At 41.4% G+C, this 19,155-nt stretch overlaps 1 protein-coding gene across 1 annotated transcript; it reads left to right on the forward strand.

The window, feature by feature from the left end:
- Nucleotides 1–14,967: 14,967 nt before the first annotated feature.
- LOC121551766 (GTPase IMAP family member 4-like) lies at nucleotides 14,968–15,872 on the forward strand. Its single transcript, XM_041864497.1, has 3 exons — nucleotides 14,968–15,049; nucleotides 15,189–15,746; nucleotides 15,862–15,872. Exons 1-3 carry the CDS (start codon nucleotides 14,968–14,970, stop codon nucleotides 15,870–15,872), a joined length of 651 nt encoding a protein of 216 aa, XP_041720431.1.
- The last annotated feature ends 3,283 nt before the right edge of the window (nucleotides 15,873–19,155 follow it).

Raw genomic sequence — 19,155 nt, forward strand, 5'->3', positions numbered from 1 at the left:
CATACCAGCCGTATGCACGACATCTGTAACAGACTTCCTCAGACAAGGAATTACACAGGCAGAACAGCACATTAATATTAGAAACATAAACTACTAGGGTCAGAAATCCAGTAACCACCATAACAGAGTACCCACCAAACCAATCACCCAACCAGGAGAAAAGTCCGTTTCCCTCCATTCCAGCCATGCTCCTCATCCCAGCCGACAGTCCATCCAAACCAACCAGGGCCCCAGAGACACTCCCGTCAGGACCAGCATCGTTAGGGATAAACGTACAACAATGGCTTACCATTCTATAGACACCACCCCTTTCTGCCTGATCTAGAGCCAACCTCTTTTTACTAAGTCATAAGAGTGAGATGGCGGATAATTGTCCAATAGATCCCTTCTGTTGCATCCCTAGTCCAGCCAATTAATCGTTGTTGATCGTAATAGATATAATTAATCCAATTCACAATTTTGTTTATTGTCACCCACCAAAAGAACGTGGTAGCAAACCCTTCCCCTAATTGTTTCATAGCTCGGTATCCATCCGATACCCCCCTTGGTAGCCCAATCGCATCCATCTAAATAGGGCTATTCTCCTTCTTGTTAAAACTCCTCCTACATCTGTTTAATCCTTGGTTCCTGTTGACTAATTCTAACTAGTTGAACCAGTAGAACCAGGGCGCATGTATCTAGCCACCCTTTTGGAATTCTCTGCCTTACACTGCCTTTACTGGCACACGCCCACCACACATCGGTTACAGGGGCTGTAAGGTTCAGAATTCTCTCCTGTGCTTCCGAACTTAAGTCTCCAATTGATAATTGGTGATGTCTTTGTTTCTCTTTACCCCCCATCTGGATGTTCAGTCCCCCTCGGTCTCATATCCCCATCCCCAAGTGTATTTAAACACTTGAGTCTAGGAACAATCCGCCGTGGGGTCCAAACATGAATATAATAGGATTTTATAATCCCAATTTGTTTATTGACATGTACCCCACCCATTGGCTACGTCCCCAACCCTTATTTTGAATCTGACAGTCTGCCCTTCTCTGACTCCCATTTTGTAGGCCACTCGTCCTTGACGGTCAGTATGTCGGGTCGCTTCTCTTCTCTTTCACTTCTTAACAATGGTAAGGGCATAGCATAATTGGTGGTGGATCTTTACATATCAAGACCATTACCGAGACTATGATGCAACCCAAGTTATCCATATTCCCAAAAACCGCCAACCCTCTCCTGTCCTCAGTCTTTCTGCTTGGTACTACCCCATACTCACACCTCTATAAACACCCCACAATGATGATAGGTCGGGGTAGGGGATCTTCGTTAACAGAGTTTACCTCCAGACCCTATTGGTTCCTGTTCTTCTCTTTAACTCTGTGTGTGTTCAACGGTGTTGGTATGTGGGCCTACCTTTTTGCAGTGGGTAACGTTGACCCAAGTGGCTCTCTCAGCTATTCTAATGGCAAAGGCAGTGACCAATATAACCTGATAGGGTCCTTCCCAACAGGCCTGCTTCCAGTTTTTCTTCTTTAGGGACAGGATGCTCACTAGTCACCTGGTTAGATAGAGTGGGTCACCTTCTCCTTTAGTTCACCTGTGGGGCACAAAACCTCTGACATACGGGTGTGGTTAATAAACTATCTTCACACATGTTCAGCTCTCAATTTTTTTTTACAAGTATTTTGTCCTCTCCTTCGTATATATTTATTATTTAATCCTACCATCTCCTTATCATCTCCTACCATCCCCCTTTTGACACATGTTTTGCCCATGTGTCAATATTACCACCTACCTAAACAATCACTTAGGTAATATTGGTAATTTATCATCCAATTGCCATCCCTTATTTATTTTTGAGACTGTCCCTTGCTTCTTTATTGCTCCTATCTTCCTGATCTCATTACTAAATAAATGATCTAGGTAATAGCTGTTTCGCATTAGATTGTGCCTTCCTCTGATTACTGCAGCTCATTGCATTAATTTAGTTTCAAATACCAACTTGTTGTTTATTAAAGCATACTAAAAATGAAATTTAAATGACAACATTTGATAATACCTCAATTTACTTCTATCCCGTAAAAGTAATCTAAGATTAGTACAATTGACTAGCAACAGATATCCCTCATTCAGGGAAAGCTCTCTCTCTCTTCTGTTATTTTATGGTTCAAATCATATATATTATTACCAAATTATAATCTTCTTCACACTTTTCACAGTATTATAAATTACCCTTAACTTAGTAAAATAAACTATCTTAAAATCCTCCTCTCATGCCTTTAGAATTTACTAGTGTGGATGATTAATTAACACCAGAAGGTTAAAACAGAGTTCAGAGGCAATTGAAATTATTCAACGAACTGTTCCATCCCATAGTGTACCAAACATTACCATTATTCTAAATATTTCATAAATATTACTTATCCCAAGTGTTCATTAAGTCCTCATGACATTCATTTTCATAAGAAATCATATATACCCCAAACTCAGCCAAAACCGAAAAACTCCATAAAATTCACTGTGCGTGCTCCTCCAAGACCTATCACCCTTGACCTGCTGAAAACCCCCCAAAATTGAAACAACAAGGCTTTAAAAACATCATACTAGGTGTGTTGTTTTTTGTTTGAAAAACCCAATTTGAAAAACAACAACCACAAATAGCCAGGCCCCACTTAAATACTGCCTAACTTCACTTCTGCTCCCCCTAGCCCTGGGCAACATTCCAATGAGATAAGCTAATTCTCTTTCTCCTGGTTATAATTTTGTTAACCTTCAATTACCATCAGTAATCTAAAGATGGTAGTACACACAAAACATGATACAGATATCCCCAGTCCTAACCCATCAATAATTGTTTGTATCAATCTAATTCCTCATAACTAATCCATAAAACCACTCAACATTCCTCGAGTATACAATTATTATTTAATTGATTACCCTAAATCTGCTACATGTGATCTCATCTCAAATGATCCATTATCAATTCTTTGATCAACCCCCTAGGAAAATATGTCTACCCTTCTATTGTTCCTGTCCCCCCTGTAAATGTCATATTTCATTTTTTAGCCAATACAATCACGGTTACATCAAATGTTCCCTCAGTTAATGGTATTTTCTCCCTAATATATCTTCATACTCTTCCTCTTTCCCTAAATGAGATTTAATCCCTTGCCTTTCCTCTACTATCCTTCTATCATTACTGGATCAATGATAATAACTGTAATAACTATTCATAATAATTGTAATAACTATTTCACATTATATTGTGCACTTTTTCTGATAATGTTATAATTGTAGCCTGTTGCATTACTTTAGTTTAAAATATAAGTTTGTTTATTTAACAAATCTAGAACCCACCACAGGCTGGCGCTATTCCCCCAGCACAACAGCCAAAGCCACTTGCATCCCCTGGTCCCCGTAACGAAAATAAATTATCGTTCTAGAATTCACCAACTATTTGCATACACCACTGGCGTCAAGCAACCTATCGAATAAAGTAATAACAATTAGAATTTATCAAAGCACTGCCTTTCAGTGAAGTATCTAGACCTCTACTTGAAATCCCACAGTTCAATCTAACTCGCTTGACTGTCTCTATTATTTTTTTTTGCTAACCAGAGCCATAAATTATTCTCCTTTGTCCTCAACTCAATTTTCACAGCTCTATCACCATTTCAGTTCGCTATTCAATTTCTTTAACTGTTCTCTCTGATTAGGCCCTAATTAATAAAACAAATACTTGCTATCGTTGATAAGCATACATTTAATGATATTTCTATCATTTGAACTATCTCTCACCCCTCCCCTTGCTCCTTCCTACACAATGGGGAAGGCGCAAGGGGACCTTGTAACATATTTTCATAGACCTTTCTAGAACACTTCTACTTAAGCTATCTAATTCAACCTTTCACATTTCTCAATCCACGTAGTAATCTAGGTCTATAGCCCCAATGCGAAAGCTTTACCCACTGTCCCTACCTGTGTTCGAACCCGGGACCCTCTACATACATTGCCAGTCACCCCACACATTCCGCGATGCTTTCAAAGTAAATACTTCCAGTTCATAGAGCAAGTGACGTCACCTAATGAAAATCTTTCACCTCAGCAAAAACTCTCTCCCTTCACCCATACCAGCCGCCGAATTCACTCATACACACAGATTTCACCTTATGCCATTGAAATGCCCAACAAAACATAATAGTTCAATGGAACCCTCTATTTGCTCTCCACTATTTATACATTACTTCCATAACCACACCAGTCATGGTCCGATCACCCATCAAACCCCATCACATGATCAAACAACGGCACAACCTTAAACTCATATGGGGCGACAGGTAGCCCAGTAACCAAGAGCACCGTGCCAGCAACCGAGAGGTCGCCGGTTCCAATCCCCGAGCCAACCAGTCGAAAAATCTGCCGATGTGCCCTCGAGCAAGGCACCCAACCCCAATCGCTCCCATAAGTCGCTCTGGACCAGAGCGTCTGCTAAATGACCAAAAATGCAAATGTAAATATGATCTACTTTCTCACCCATGATGTACGTCTATGTTCGGGTAAGCAAGTTCATACGTATATATCGTTAGAAACCCACAGGCACCTCTCAAACAATCGCCCCGTGGTGTTCCCAGCCAACTCCCAATCGACACAAATCACCCCCCAGTGTCACACCCTGGCTCTGGGACTCTATATGTTGAGCCAGGGTGTGGATATTCTATAGGTTGTATTTCTGTGTTGGCCAGAGTGGTTCCCAATCAGAGGCAACGAGTGTCAGCTGTGGCTGGTTGTCTCTGATTGGGAGCCATATTTATAGAGGCTATTTGCCCACAAATGTTGTGGGATCTTGTTTCTAGTCTGTTTGTGTTAGACCGTGAACTGTCACGTTATCGTTTTGTTGTTTTTGATCGTGTCTCTAAATAAAGAGTATGTTTGCCTGCAACGCTGCGCCTTGGTCCTCCTCTGTATACGACGATCGTGACACCCAGTCTCTCCTGACTCTTCAAAAGCCACACTCTCGCTGTCTCCAGCCCCTCCCCACGCGTTTCTCCCTCCTGCGTCCAGTCGGAACAGGTTTTGTCTGTTTTTCGTTTTAATTTGTAATATTCGTCCGTTATTTAATTATTTAAAGTACGTCTATCTATTTATTTAAATCAAATTATTCCCACCTAATTAGTTAAAGTCGGTGCATATTTATATTTCAACGATAAACCAAATTATTTCAGTCTAATTATTTAACCAGTATTTTGCAGGGTCAAACATCAAATGTTAAATTAAATAATAAACCAAATTGCTTCAACTTAATTATTTAAAACCAGTATTATGCTATGTCAAACATCAAACGTTACAGTTCAATCATATCAGTTCAAACGTTTCAGTTTAGTCATACTAGTTATTCATTATTTTACCTTTATGTTCCCAATTGTTATTAACGGGTTATACGGTTTAAGCAACCACAAACCCAACAGTTATTCACAAATTATACAGTTTGGACAGCCACAGACGTCTTTAATTCCTAATTAGGTTTCTATCAAGGTATACAGGTTTATTAATTTTAGTAACCCGCATACCCTCTTTTATTTCGTCTGCAAACACTCTTTTATTACACTGGGATCATTCACACTCTCATGCATACGACACCCTGTACTTTAAAGTGCTCCTCCGATCTGGGCGGTACCCCCAAGTACAGCTCCCTGCCGAAGCGCAACACTATAGTGTACTTTAAAGTGCTCCTACGATCCTAGCCGTACTAGTTACGGACCTTGCTGATAGTGCAACACTATCTAAAATTTCCCGAACCTAGCCGTACCCTCGAAGTTACGGACCTTGCCGGTGTAATTCTTCTAACCTAGCCGTACCCACGTAGTTACGAACCTTGCCGATAGCAATTACTTAAGTCAATTATTCCCTGTATCTTCGAACCTAGCCGTACCCTCGCAGTTACGGACCTTGCCGATAGATGTCAGTATTTTCTCCGAACCTAGCCGTACCCCCGCAGTTATGGACCTTGCCGGTAGAACAAATACTCTATGGTACCATGGTTTAACATCACATTCACCAAAGGTTTGCATGTCACAATATTGTGCTTATCTACTCATAATAATTTCATAATTTAGTTCACTTACATCAGACAGGTGTTTCACAAAATTAATTTGGATAAAGCCAATGTGCAGAACTTTAGTTATATAACAATAGGTGTCTGCTTACCTGTTTTTAGTAGTCCGGACTCTTTGTGAAACACACCGTTCAATGACAGATGTCCAATGGGCCGGACAATACCCAGCGAAGTCCCTTTACCAGATCACGTCGGAGGTCACCAATTGTTAAGTTGCATCAATTCAAATCTGGTATTGGGAACAAAAGAGGTCAACACGACTTCTAAGATATACTAGTATTTTAATTAATGCAAACACTTCAATGGTAAATATGATGTTGGTATATACGGGTCCACTGAAATACCACGCAGGGCACTCAGAGAACTGAGCCATTTGTTATAGGTTCTTCTTTAAATACTCTGACAGAGATAGTTCCCGCTCCCTGCTGGCCAATCAGAGTAGAGACTGAGCGTGGTTTAGACTTACTCAGCCTATCGTTGGCGCACAGGCTGGTCCCAGACCCTTGGCGCTTCACTGTTCCCAGGTGTCTAGTTGTTTTGCAACTTGTTCAGAAAGTCAGCACTTTTGCAGTACACGTCCTTGAGCGCGGTTTAACAAAGAGGCAGTGTGTATGTGTCTGTGAGAATCACAAGTCTGTCTCACCCTACTCCCTAACATTCCTCACATGAATCACAGCTTGTTATGTTAAACAATTTATATCAGTACAGTACAAACCTATTATGTTTAATCATTAATGTATTCTTTCTAAGCTAGGCATCACATCTAGTTATAAGAAAATAGATCCCCACAATGGTCAGTCCTTGCATCCATAGGTCTGTCTAAAAATGTAAGAGTGGTTACAATCTCCAGTTCCAGCCCCCTGTTTTTAGCTGAAACAGGGGCGGGTAAAACGCTTTGTTATTGTTTCAACTGTTGATTGCCCATTTTATTTGTGTAAAGAAATATGGATTTATAAAACTCACTCAACTTGACAAAGAAGCTAAATCCTGTTCAGGCTCCCTACACCGGGAATGTTGTCTTCCCAGTTTCGTTTCGCTTACTTCACCAAACTCAACTTGGACCCATTGAGCTATGATAAGAACGCTTGGACACGTCACCACCACTCCTTTGAATGATTGAGACTGCGAGGCGAGAAAGAAACGCCCAAATACAGAGCAAATCCTTTAGTAAACAAATGTGTTGCGTGGAACAAGATTATGGCCTGTTTTTATAAGCTAATTTTAAAGTTTTATTTAGAAGCATGGCGAGACTAAATGTTCTGTAAAATACTAGCGACTTCAGAGGGTAGCTGACAAATGTAGTAACCATTTCAGACAGATGTGGTATGTTACCTGTAAAAAAATATAAGCCAATGTTTATATCTCATATAGAGCAAGTGAACAGAAAACCTGGTTTCAAAAAACAATTAAAGCAACACCCGTGGCACAACGCCTCTCCCTCATGTGGCCTACTTTTGTGTGTATGTACTGACATGTACAGGAAGTCGGAATGTTACATACACCTTAGCCAAATACATTTAAACTCAGTTTTTCACAATTCCTGACATTTAATCCTAGTAAAAATTACCTGTCTTAGGTCAGCAAGGATCACCACTTTATTTTAAGAATGTGAAATATCAGAATAATTGTAGAGAGAATGATTTATTTCAGCTTTTATTTCTTTCATCACATTCCCAGTGGGTCAGAGGTTTACATACACTCAATTAGTATTTGGTAGCATTGCCTTTAAATTGTTTAACTTGGGTCAAATGTTTCGGGTAGCCTTCCACAAGCTTCCCACAATAAATTGGGTGAATTTTGGCCATTCCTCGTGACAGAGCTGGTGTAACTGAGTCAGGTTTGTAGGCCTCCTTGCTCGCACACACTTTTTCAGTTCTGCCCACAAATTTTCTATAGGATTGACGTCAGGGCTTTGTGATGGCCACTCCAATACCTTGACTTTGTTGTCCTTAAGCCATTTTGCCACAACTTTGGAAGTATGCTTGGGGTCATTGTCCATTTGGAAGACCCATTTGCGACCAAGCTTTAACTTCCTGACTGATGTCTTGAGATGTTGCTTCAATATATCCACATAATTTCCTTCCTCATGATGCCATCTATTTTGTGAAGTGCACCAGTCCCTCCTGCAGCAAAGCACCCGCACAGCATGATGTTGCCACCCCCGTGCTTCACGGTTGGGATGGTGTTCTTCGGCTTGCAAGTGCCCCCTTTTTCTTCCAAACATAACGATGGTCATTATGGCCAAACAGTTATATTTTTGTTTCATCAGACCAGAGGACATTTCTCCAAAAAGTACGATCTTTGTCCCCATGTGCAGTTGCAAACCGTAGTCTAGCTTTTTTATGGCGGTTTTGGAGCAGTGGCTTCTTCCTTGCTGAGCGGCCTTTCATGTTATGTCGATATAGGACTCGTTTTACTGTGGATATAGATACTTTTCTACCTGTTTCCTCCAGCATCTTCACAAGGTCCTTTGCTGTTGTTCTGGGATTTATTTGCACTTTTCGCACCAAAGTACGTTCATCTCTAGGAGACAGAACGCATCTCCTTCCTGAGCGGTATGACGGCTGCGTGGTCCCATGGTGTTTATACTTGCAAACTATTACAGATGAACGTGGTACCTTCAGGCATTTGGAAATTGCTCCCAATGATGAACCAGACTTGTGGAGGTCTACATTTTTTTTCCTGAGGTCTTGGCTGATTTCTTTTGATTCTCCCATGATGTCAAGCAAAGAGGCACTGAGTTTGAAGGTAGGCCTTGAAATACATCCACAGGTACACCTCCAATTGACTCAAATGATGTCAATTAGCCTATCAGAAGCTTCTAAAGCCATGACATCATTTTCTGGAATTTTCCAAGCTGTTTAAAGGCACAGTCAACTTAGTGAATGTAAACTTCTGACCCACTGGAATTGTGATACAGTGAATTATAAGTGAAATAATCTGTCTGGAAACAATTGTTGGAAAAATTACTTGTGTCATGCACAAAGTAGAAGTCCTAACCGACTTCCCAAAACTATAGTTTGTTAACAAGAAATGTGTGGAGTAGTTGAAAAATGAGTTTTAATGACTCCAACCTAAGTGTATGTAAACTTCCGACTTCAACGGTACGTGTAACTGATAGATGAACACACATGCCGACTACATGTGACATGTATGTGTAACTGATAGATGAATACACATGCGGACTACATGTTGATGTTTTAAATGTACAGTGGGGAGAACAAGTATTTGATACACTGCCGATTTTGCAGGTTTTCCTACTTACAAAGCATGTAGAGGTCTGTCATTTTTATCATAGGTACACTTCAACTGTGAGAGACGGAATCTAAAACAAAAATCCAGAAAATCACATTGTATGATTTTTAAGTAATTAATTTGCATTTTATTGCATGACATAAGTATTTGATACATCAGAAAAGCAGAACTTAATATTTGGTACAGAAACCTTTGTTTGCAATTACAGAGATCATATGTTTCCTGTAGGTCTTGACCAGGTTTGCACACACTGCAGCAGGGATTTTGGCCCACTCCTCCATACAGACCTTCTCCAGATCCTTCAGGTTTCGTGGGCTGTCGCTGGGCAATACGGACTTTCAGCTCCCTCCAAAGATGTTCTATTGGGTTCAGGTCTGGAGACTGGCTAGGCCAATCCAGGACCTTGAGATGCTTCTTACGGAGCCACTCCTTAGTTGCCCTGGCTGTGTGTTTCGGGTCGTTGTCATGCTGGAAGACCCAGCCACGACCCATCTTCAATGCTCTTACTGAGGGAAGGAGGTTGTTGGCCAAGATCTCGCGATACATGGCCCCATCCATCCTCCCCTCAATACAGTGCAGTCGTCCTGTCCCCTTTGCAGAAAAGCATCCCCAAAGAATGATGTTTCCACCTCCATGCTTCACGGTTGGGATGGTGTTCTTGCGGTTGTACTCATCCTTCTTCTTCCTCCAAACACGGCGAGTGGAGTTTAGACCAAAAAGCTCTATTTTTGTCTCATCAGACCACATGACCTTCTCCCATTCCTCCTCTGGATCATCCAGATGGTCATTGGCAAACTTCAGACGGGCCTGGACATGCGCTGGCTTGAGCAGGGGGACAGGATTTTAATCTATGACGCCGTAGTGTGTTACTAATGGTTTTCTTTGAGACTGTGGTCCCAGCTCTCTTCAGGTCATTGACCAGGCCCTGCCGTGTAGTTCTGGGCTGATCCTTCACCTTCCTCATGATCATTGATGCCCCATGAGGTGAGATCTTGCATGGAGCCCCAGACCGAGGGTGATTGACCGTCATCTTGAACTTCTTCCATTTTCTAATAATTGCGCCAACAGTTGTTGCCTTCTCACCAAGCTGCTTGCCTATTGTCCTGTAGCCCATCCCAGCCTTGTGCAGGTCTACAATTTTATCCCTGATGTCCTTACACAGCTCTCTGGTCTTGGCCATTGTGGCGAGGTTGGAGTCTGTTTGATTGAGTGTGTGGACAGGTGTTTTTTATACAGGTAACGAGTTCAAACAGGTGCAGTTAATACAGGTAATGAGTGGAGAACAGGAGGGCTTCTTAAAGAAAAACGAACAGGTCTGTGGGAGCCGGAATTCTTACTAGTTGGTAGGTGATCAAATACTTATGTCATGCAATAAAATGCAAATTAATTACTTAAAAATCATACAATGTGATTTTCTGGATTTTTGTTTTAGATTCCGTCTCTCACAGTTGAAGTGTACCTATGATAAAAAATTACAGACCTCTACATGCTTTGTAAGTAGGAAAACCTGCAAAATCGGCAGTGTATCAAATACTTGTTCTCCCCACTGTATGTCAATTGTAAAGTATTTTGTCTGTAATGTCTTTTTCGTTATGTGTCGGACACCAGTAAGACTAGCTGTCACCACTGACATCGGCTAATGGGATCCTAATAAAATTCTAAATCTTACCCTTTCGAACAGACCCTTATTTACCACTTATTTGCAGGTATAACCCTTTTATACATATCAGTGGGTAACTGGCAAATTGGGAGGGGTGGGGAGTGGGGGGTGTTGCGTGGGGGCTGTTTGCAGTTCAAATTAGGGAGGTGTTAAACAATGGAAGTGTTAAAGAATTTACCTGCAAAAAAGCAGAGAACCATTCACACAGACCTGATACCTGTATTTTTAGGAATGTCGTGATAAAAGTTACTGCAGTATCTTCTACCTGCCACACGAGGGGACATGGCACCAACCTGAGTGACTGGAGTAAAGCATATGATCCTAGTATTGTAGTGTTGTGATCATATACCTCTATGCTTGTTCGTGATGAACACATAGCCTATCATTAATATGCATAGAATCATCAAGAAAGAATCTGATGAATCTGATGATGAGTGTCAAAGGATAGTTCCAGTGTGTTTCTTGTGTTATGTGTAAATCAAAGCGAAATTTGTTCACTGTTTGATCCGATAATAACCATTAACTCACTCATGGATTCATTTGTATGCATGTTGTTTTTATTATTATATCTGCAACCAAATTGGCCAGCGATAGGCCAAAGAGTTTCTGATTTGATCGTGTCTTTGCATTTATCCCACCTCAATCAAATCAAATGAAATTGTATAGGTTGCGTACACATATTTTGCAGATTTTATCGCAGGTGCAGTGAAATGCTTATGTTTCTAGCTCCAACAGTGCAGTAATACCTAACAATACACACAAACCCAAAAAATTAAAATAAAGAAATTATGAATATCAGAATGAGCAATGTCCAAATATAAATATCTATGTATATGATGGTGTGTCTAGACAGTATGGCCAGTATATAAAAATAAAAGGTGTGTACAGCAGTAGTTATATAGGATGAGCCTTGACTAGATTACAGTATATACACTGTGTACAAAGCATTAGGATCACCTTCCTAATATTGAGTTGCACCCCCTTTTGCCCTCAGAGCAGTCTCAATTTGTCAGGACATGGTGTCAAAAGCGTTCCACAGGGATGCTGGCCCATGTTGACTCCAATGCTTCCCATAGTTGTGTCAAGTTGATTGGATGTCCTTTGGGTGGTGGACCATTTTGATACACACAGGAAACTGTAGAGTCAACAGTTTCCTGTGTGTATCAAAATGGTCCACCACCCAAAGGACATCCAACCAACTTGACACAACTATGGGAAGCATTGGAGTCAACAAGTAGAGGTGCAGTTCAAGACACACTCAAACCAGTGTGCCTGGCACCTACTACCATACCCTGTTCAAAGGCACTTAAATATTTTGTCTTATCCATTCACCCTCTGAATGGCACACATACACAATCCATGTCTCAATTGTCTCAAGGCTTAAAAATCATGATTTAACCTGTCTCTTCCCCTTCATCTACACTGATTGAAGTGGATTTAACAGATGACATCAATAAGGGATAATAGCTTTCACCTGGATTCACCTGGTCAGTCTAGAGAGAGTGGTTCAATATTCCCCTGTAAATACTGCATATGTCTCGGTGCTTCATTTTTCCTCCACAAGGCACTGGGTTCAGGGAGATTAAATATGGGCCCTGCTCTCACATTGGGATTCCCCAGCATGTTCGCGCCACACTGCTTTGGTGGTGACACATTGCTAAACTAAATGGATTGAATTGAAAAAGTCAAGTCTTCCAATATCACTGAAGCAAGCACAATGTGATTCAGCTCGTGATATACCCTTACGAATGCGTTCAGCTGTGAAAATGAGCATTTTTTTTTATAAAATAAAGCTTTACCTCTCGTCTCAGCCCATTCCAGTCGATGCTTTTATCTGCCAAAGAATAAACATAGTGACTTCAGAAAGTATTCATACCCCTTGACTTATTCCACATTTTGTTTTGTTACAGCCTGAATTCAAAATTGATTGAATTGATTTTTTCTCACCCGTCTACACACAATACCCGGTAATGACGAAGTGAAAACATGTTTTTAGAAATGTTAGCAAATTTATTGAAAATGTAATACAGAAATATCTCATTTACAGAAGTATTCACACCCCTGACTCAATACTTTGTAGAAGCACCTTTGGCAGCGATTACAGCTGTGCCTTTCTGAGTAAGTCTCCAAGAGCTTTCCACATTTTGCCCATTATTTGCCCATTATTCTTTTCAGAATTCTTCAAGCTCTGTCAAATTGGTTGTTGATCATTGCTAGACAACCATTTTCAGGTCTTGCCATAGATTTTCAAGTAGATTTAAGTCAAAACTGTAACTCTGCCACTCAGGAACATTCACTGTCTTCTTGGTAAGCAACTCCAGTCTAGATGTCACCTTATGTGTTTTAGGTTATTGTCCTGCTGAAAGGTGAATTAATCTCCCAGTGTCGGGTGGAAAGCAGACTGAACCAGGTTTTCCTCTAGGATTGTGTTTAGCTCCATTCCATTTCTTTTTTATCCTGAAAAGCTCCCCTGTCCTTAATGATTACAAGCATACCCATAACATGATTCAGCCACCACTATGCTTGAACATATGGAGAGTGGTACTCAGTAATGTGTTGTATTGGATTTGCCCCAAACATAAGACATTGTATTCAGGACAAAAAGTTAATTGCTTTGCCACATTTTTTGCGGTATTATTTTAGTGCCTTGTTGCAAACAGAATGCATGTTTAGAAATATTTTTTTAGATTAGTATTGTGGAGTAACTACAATGTTGTTGATCCATCCTCAGTTTTCTCCAATCACAGCCATTAAACTCTGTAAATGTTTTAAAGTCACCATTGGCCTCATGGTGAAATCCCTGAACGGTTTCCTTCCTCTCCAGCAACTGAGTTATCTGTATCTTAGTAGTGATTGGGTGTTTTGCTACACCATCCAAAGTGTAATTAATAACTTCACCATGTTCAAAGGGATATTCAACGTCTGCATTTAAAAAAAAACATTTACCTATAGGTGCCCTTCTTTGAGAGGCAATGGTCTTTGTGGTTGAAATTCACTGCTAGACTGAGGGACCTTACAGATAATTGTATGTGTGGGGTACAGAGATGAGGAAGTAATTAAAAGATCATGTTTTACTTTTATTAAACACAGAGTGAATCCATGTAACTTATTATGTGACTTGTTAAGAAATGCTTTACTCCTGAACTTATTTAGGCTTGCCATAACAAAGGGGTTGAATACTTAGTGACTAAAGACATTTCAGCTTTTCATTTTTAATTAATTTGTAAAACATGTAAATAAGCATAATTCCACTTTGACATCATGGGTTATTCTGTGTAGGCCAATCTACATTTAATCCATTTTAAATTCAGGTTGTAACACAACAAAATGTGGAACAAGATAAGGGGTGGGAATACTTTCTGAAGGCACTTTATGTTGCTGTTGGTGAAGGATCTTCAACAATCAAACAGATAATGTCAACTAAATATGACTTTCATTCATTACTAAGGAGGAGCTTTCACATTTAATCTTGTTTGCCAGAGATATGTGTGGTACTACTACTACTGATAAGTGAGTCTGTTTCATTATCTCCAGGGCCCTGTCCAGAAATAACTCCTAACTCATCAAGACCATTTCCCTTATCTCCAAAAGTGTCCAAAAGTGTTAGGTCTTCTTCAGGCACAATAAAGAAGCTGTGTTCCCATACAGTATCGCTTGGGGCATTGTCACAGCCAGACTGTTGTTTCCTGCCAAGGTAGTGTTATCTAGCTGGATGAACATGTAGGCAGTCCCACTGTGAACTTTGGATCCCTCGGACAGTAAAAGGGTCCGTAAAGCAGAGGGTGGCTATCGACTATAAGCCATCTAGACAACAAGATGTCCCGGGAGGAGAGAGGACTAAGGAAGATTTTCTTCCTTTAACAAAATAGCTACCGTATACTTTCAGATCTGATGAAAGTGGACAAGTTTGAAGTAGCTTTTAGAAGGCACTGGTTGTGTTATCATACAAGTATGATGACCAGTGGATTCAGTATGGATTCAGAGGAGGTCATGGTGGAAATGGAAGAAACTGGAAGCTCCTCAGATTCTCAACCAGGTCAGTTTTTGATCAATCCTGGCGTACAAGAAACAGGAGGTGAAAATTAAATACAATTGAATTGTGTTATTCTGTATATTCATTTAGGGTGGTACGATGCTTTTTACAGGCCAAGCAGCCCCTTTTTCTGTGGTCTCAGGGTTGCGAATAATCCTGATCGGAGAGAGAGAGGCAGGGAAGAGTGCTGTGGGCAACGCCATCCTGGGCAGAGGGGTGTTTGACACAGTGGGGGTGAGAACTAGGGAGGCTGTAAGGCGGCAAGGCGAGGTGGCCGAGAGGCAAGTGACGGTGGTGGACACGCCTGGTTGGGAGTGGTTCCCCTCCAGGGGCTCCTCTCTGGGGGTCCGGAGGGAGATCGTCCGGGGCGTGTCGCTGTGCCAGCCTGGCCCCCACGCCGTGCTCCTGGTGGTGCCCCTCTCCTTCACCTTCACCAGACGGGAGCGGCAGGCGGCTGAGGAGCATGTGGAGCTGTTGGGGGAGCGGACATGGGGGCATACCGTGGTGCTGTTCACTGTGAAGGGAGGGCGGCTGAAGGACTCCACCCTGGAGGAGGAGGTGGAGGAGAGCGAGGAGCTCTGGGGCCTGGTGGAGCGATGCGGGGGCCGCTATCATGCCCTGTATGGGAGGCCCAGGAAGGGCCACGATGCCGTGGCAGAGCTACTGGAGAAGCTGGACAACATGGTGGCCAAGAACAGAGGTGAGTTGCTTTCCAGCGAGGAGATACTGGAGGAGGCCAGGGAGAAGGAGGAGGAGGAGGAGAGGAGGCACCAGGAAGAGGACAGGGAGAGAGAGGATGATCTGAGGAGGGTCAGGGAGGCTTTGAGAGAGCTGGAGATGGAGGAGGAGACAGAGGAGGTGCAAGGGGAGGGAGAGGAGGCCACAGAGGAGTCCACGAGACAGCAGAGAGGGAGGAGGAGATACACAGAGGAGAAATCAGACAGTGAGTAAAACACTATACTATACCTACAGTACTCACTGAAAAAGTTGTTTTATGTGATTAACAATATATACTGTTTGTCTGCCAGTATTTTCTCAATGTGTGTAAACGATAAAGAATGGAATGTAAAAATACATTGTACTTACACATTTTGTTGTTGGTTCAACAGCAGGTGTGGAAAGCAGCTCAGCAGATCCTACATCAGCCCCACCACACCTCACCTGGTCTGACCTCAAGACCATTGTCAGTCAGAGATGTAAGACACAATAAAAGAGGGGAGAAGACACAGAAAGATAAAGAACTTGTTGACTTCCTGATGGTCTATAACATTATACCGACTGCAGTCCAAAAGACATTAATATCTTCCACTATTGATTTTGGATATGGATACAAAACAATGAGTATATTTACATGACATAGACTGACCAGGTGAATCCAGGTGAAAGCTATGATCCCTTATTGATGTCACTTGTTAAATCCACTTCAGTCAGTGTAGATGAAGGGGAGGAGACAGGTTAAATAAGGATTTTCAAGCCTTGAGACAATTGAGACATGGATTGTGTATGTGTGCCATTCAGATGGTGAATGGGCAAGACAAAAGATGTAAGTGCCTTTGAAAGTGGTATGGTAGTAGGTGCCAGGCGGTTTGTGTCAAGAACTGAAATTCTTCTGTGTTTTTCATGCTCAACAGTTTCCTGTGTGTATCAAGAATGGTCCACCAACCAAAGGGGGGTTATTAATACATGTCATATATCAGTTTGCAAACAATATAAAAATCAATAAAAAATCTTTGAGTTAATAAAGCCTCCATACAAACATGGTCTAATTTTTGCTTTCTTGGGTAAGGCAGCTCCAAAATGCAGGTGTTTCAGCCTAGCTCAGTGCTTTCTGTGGTGGTGGGGCAGCCAGCAGAAAATACGGAGCGTAAGGGTTGGTAATGTTCTCTAGCTGTGCCGTGATTGGCTCAGTATTCTGTCACTCATGGGGACACTACATCACCTCCAAATCTAAGGTTAGAGCTCGAAAATTCAAGCCCCTTGGGTGCTGCCATAGAGTTACATTAGAAGTGCCCATCCAAGAAGGATCAAGGTCATTGGCCACAGATAAAATTACGTCAAATCACGTTATATCTACAGTAGCTTTGATTGGACTGATCATGTCAACATCATACTTTCAAAATCTTAGCTAGCAGTCATCATAATGAATCAAGTCGACAATCTACTGGCAAATCCTTTTTAATCCTTGTCATATGAAGAGAAATAATGAAGAGAAATTATAGATAAAACGTATCAGTGCTCATCGGCCATTGGACATAAACATTACACAACAACTTGGAAATCACAAATTCAACAATGAGTGGTTTGGAAGGAAACAGTGGCTAACTGCAAGCATTGCAAAGCGATCACTAGCATGCTATTCAGTGGAGTGGGTGTGTGGTTCCAATTCTGAGTTTAAGGGTCTCTTTTCCAAACTTAAAATGATAAACATTCAACATTGGCCATGCTGTCAATCCAGCATGGTTTCTGCCACGCTCAAAACAACTGTTAACGCGGAACTGGGAAATCTGACTTCAGTATGTTCAAGACCACTGAGAAGTCAGGAATAAATTAGCTCCAACTGGGAAAATACGTTTTTAACGGTCATTCAACTCAGTATTATAAGTCGGGAACTCGGGCCTCTTTCTAGAGCTACGACCTGAAGATCACTGACGTCGTCATGATTCGACCTTGTTTTTTTCAGAGTTCCCAGTTGTCTTGAAAGCACCATAAATCCAGAGAATGCCAGACTTTGATGACAAAGTTTGCTGACGAAATTTGCCCACAAGAAGGACCACTGCACCACCAAGTGAGAACAGCACAACAAGGTGAGTCCAGAAATGTCTTTATGCTGCTGCATAAATGATGTAATATGCCAGGGAGATATGTATACTGTAGCTAAGAAAGTCATAATAAGTGTATGTTGTGCAGTAAGCTGTTAGTAGCCCATGTGCCTCACCCTAATCATTTGGTCTATTTTCCCCTCTTAATTTTGTCTACTGTTCTGACTTGGTGGTGCACATGTAGCCTATAACCTGTTTTAGGGAAATGTAATCATTGAATATTGTAAGAGCTTTCATTGTCTGCTTATATGCCCCCTTTATTTATCCTACGGTTCTGACTTGGTGTACAGGGAGAATACTTTAAGAACGGCCCATGTTCTGAATTCTGTCACTGTACATTTCAAAAGTGCTGAACAAATAGTTGTATTGACTACATCCGTCCTAGCTCGCTCATTAATGTCTTAATCGAAATTACGGATTGCCTCTTATCCGCTTGTCATCCCCTTATGCCATAGTTTGTACATCTCAATTGTCAGTAGAAACCACATTTGTTTAAGCAAGTCAGCCATATCAGCTATGTATTTTTTAAAGGCAGTAAGTGAGGCTGAATGAACTGTTTCGCCGCCAGACAAGGATCCGCTGATAGCCAGGTGTAGCAGTGGTAAGATGTTGGGACTTCTGTTGGGACAGCTTTATGTAGGCACTAACAGTTTGTGGGCACCGTTTGTCACCGTTATAGTGCAATTAATGTATTGTTTAGTGTTGTGTTGTGTAGTGGCTTTGCTGGCATGCATCCCCCAAATTTTTGTTTTTTGCCCCACCAAGATTTACATGCTAAAATCGCAGCTGATCATTGCTGACTCGTTAACTGTTTGATATAACTTATCTTCATGCATACAACACTGTGTGAAGGATTTCCCATCAATCTGAATGTTTTGAATGCATGGATGTGCATGTTTTGTCTTATTGAGGTGAATGTGAATCATTAAGTTTCCCCACCATTCCCCACCTTTCCTGAAAATAGACTTTGAGGTAATCACAAACTGGCTCTGATTATCACAAGGTACAGTGTGTGTATAGCTGCATTTGATTACCACACATGTTGACTGTTGCCAAGGCTACACTGGGGAAAGGGCAAGACACTGGCTGTAAAAAGATATTGCCTCTCAGGCTGTCCTATGTGAGTCCTCCTGCTTTTGTTTCCTTGTATGCAACATTCTGAAGAGTAATTCTATTGCTAGGACAAAGTCCAGAGATAAATTATATGAGCAAGGGATTTTAACACTATGTCTTTATCCGTTGGTATTAAATTGTCATGATAAAAATGAGGATGCAGTACAAAATACCAAT

The sequence above is a fragment of the Coregonus clupeaformis genome, chromosome 35 (assembly GCF_020615455.1).
Source record: "Coregonus clupeaformis isolate EN_2021a chromosome 35, ASM2061545v1, whole genome shotgun sequence".
Classification (NCBI taxonomy): domain Eukaryota; kingdom Metazoa; phylum Chordata; class Actinopteri; order Salmoniformes; family Salmonidae; genus Coregonus; species Coregonus clupeaformis.

Bases quoted from the DNA above. Each gene is read 5' to 3' on its own strand.
- LOC121551766 (XM_041864497.1), top strand. From the start codon at position 14,968: ATGACCAGTGGATTCAGTATGGATTCAGAGGAGGTCATGGTGGAAATG. The intron at 15,050-15,188 runs GTCAGTTTTTGA...CTGTGGTCTCAG, and splicing joins CTCCTCAGATTCTCAACCAG to GGTTGCGAATAATCCTGATC.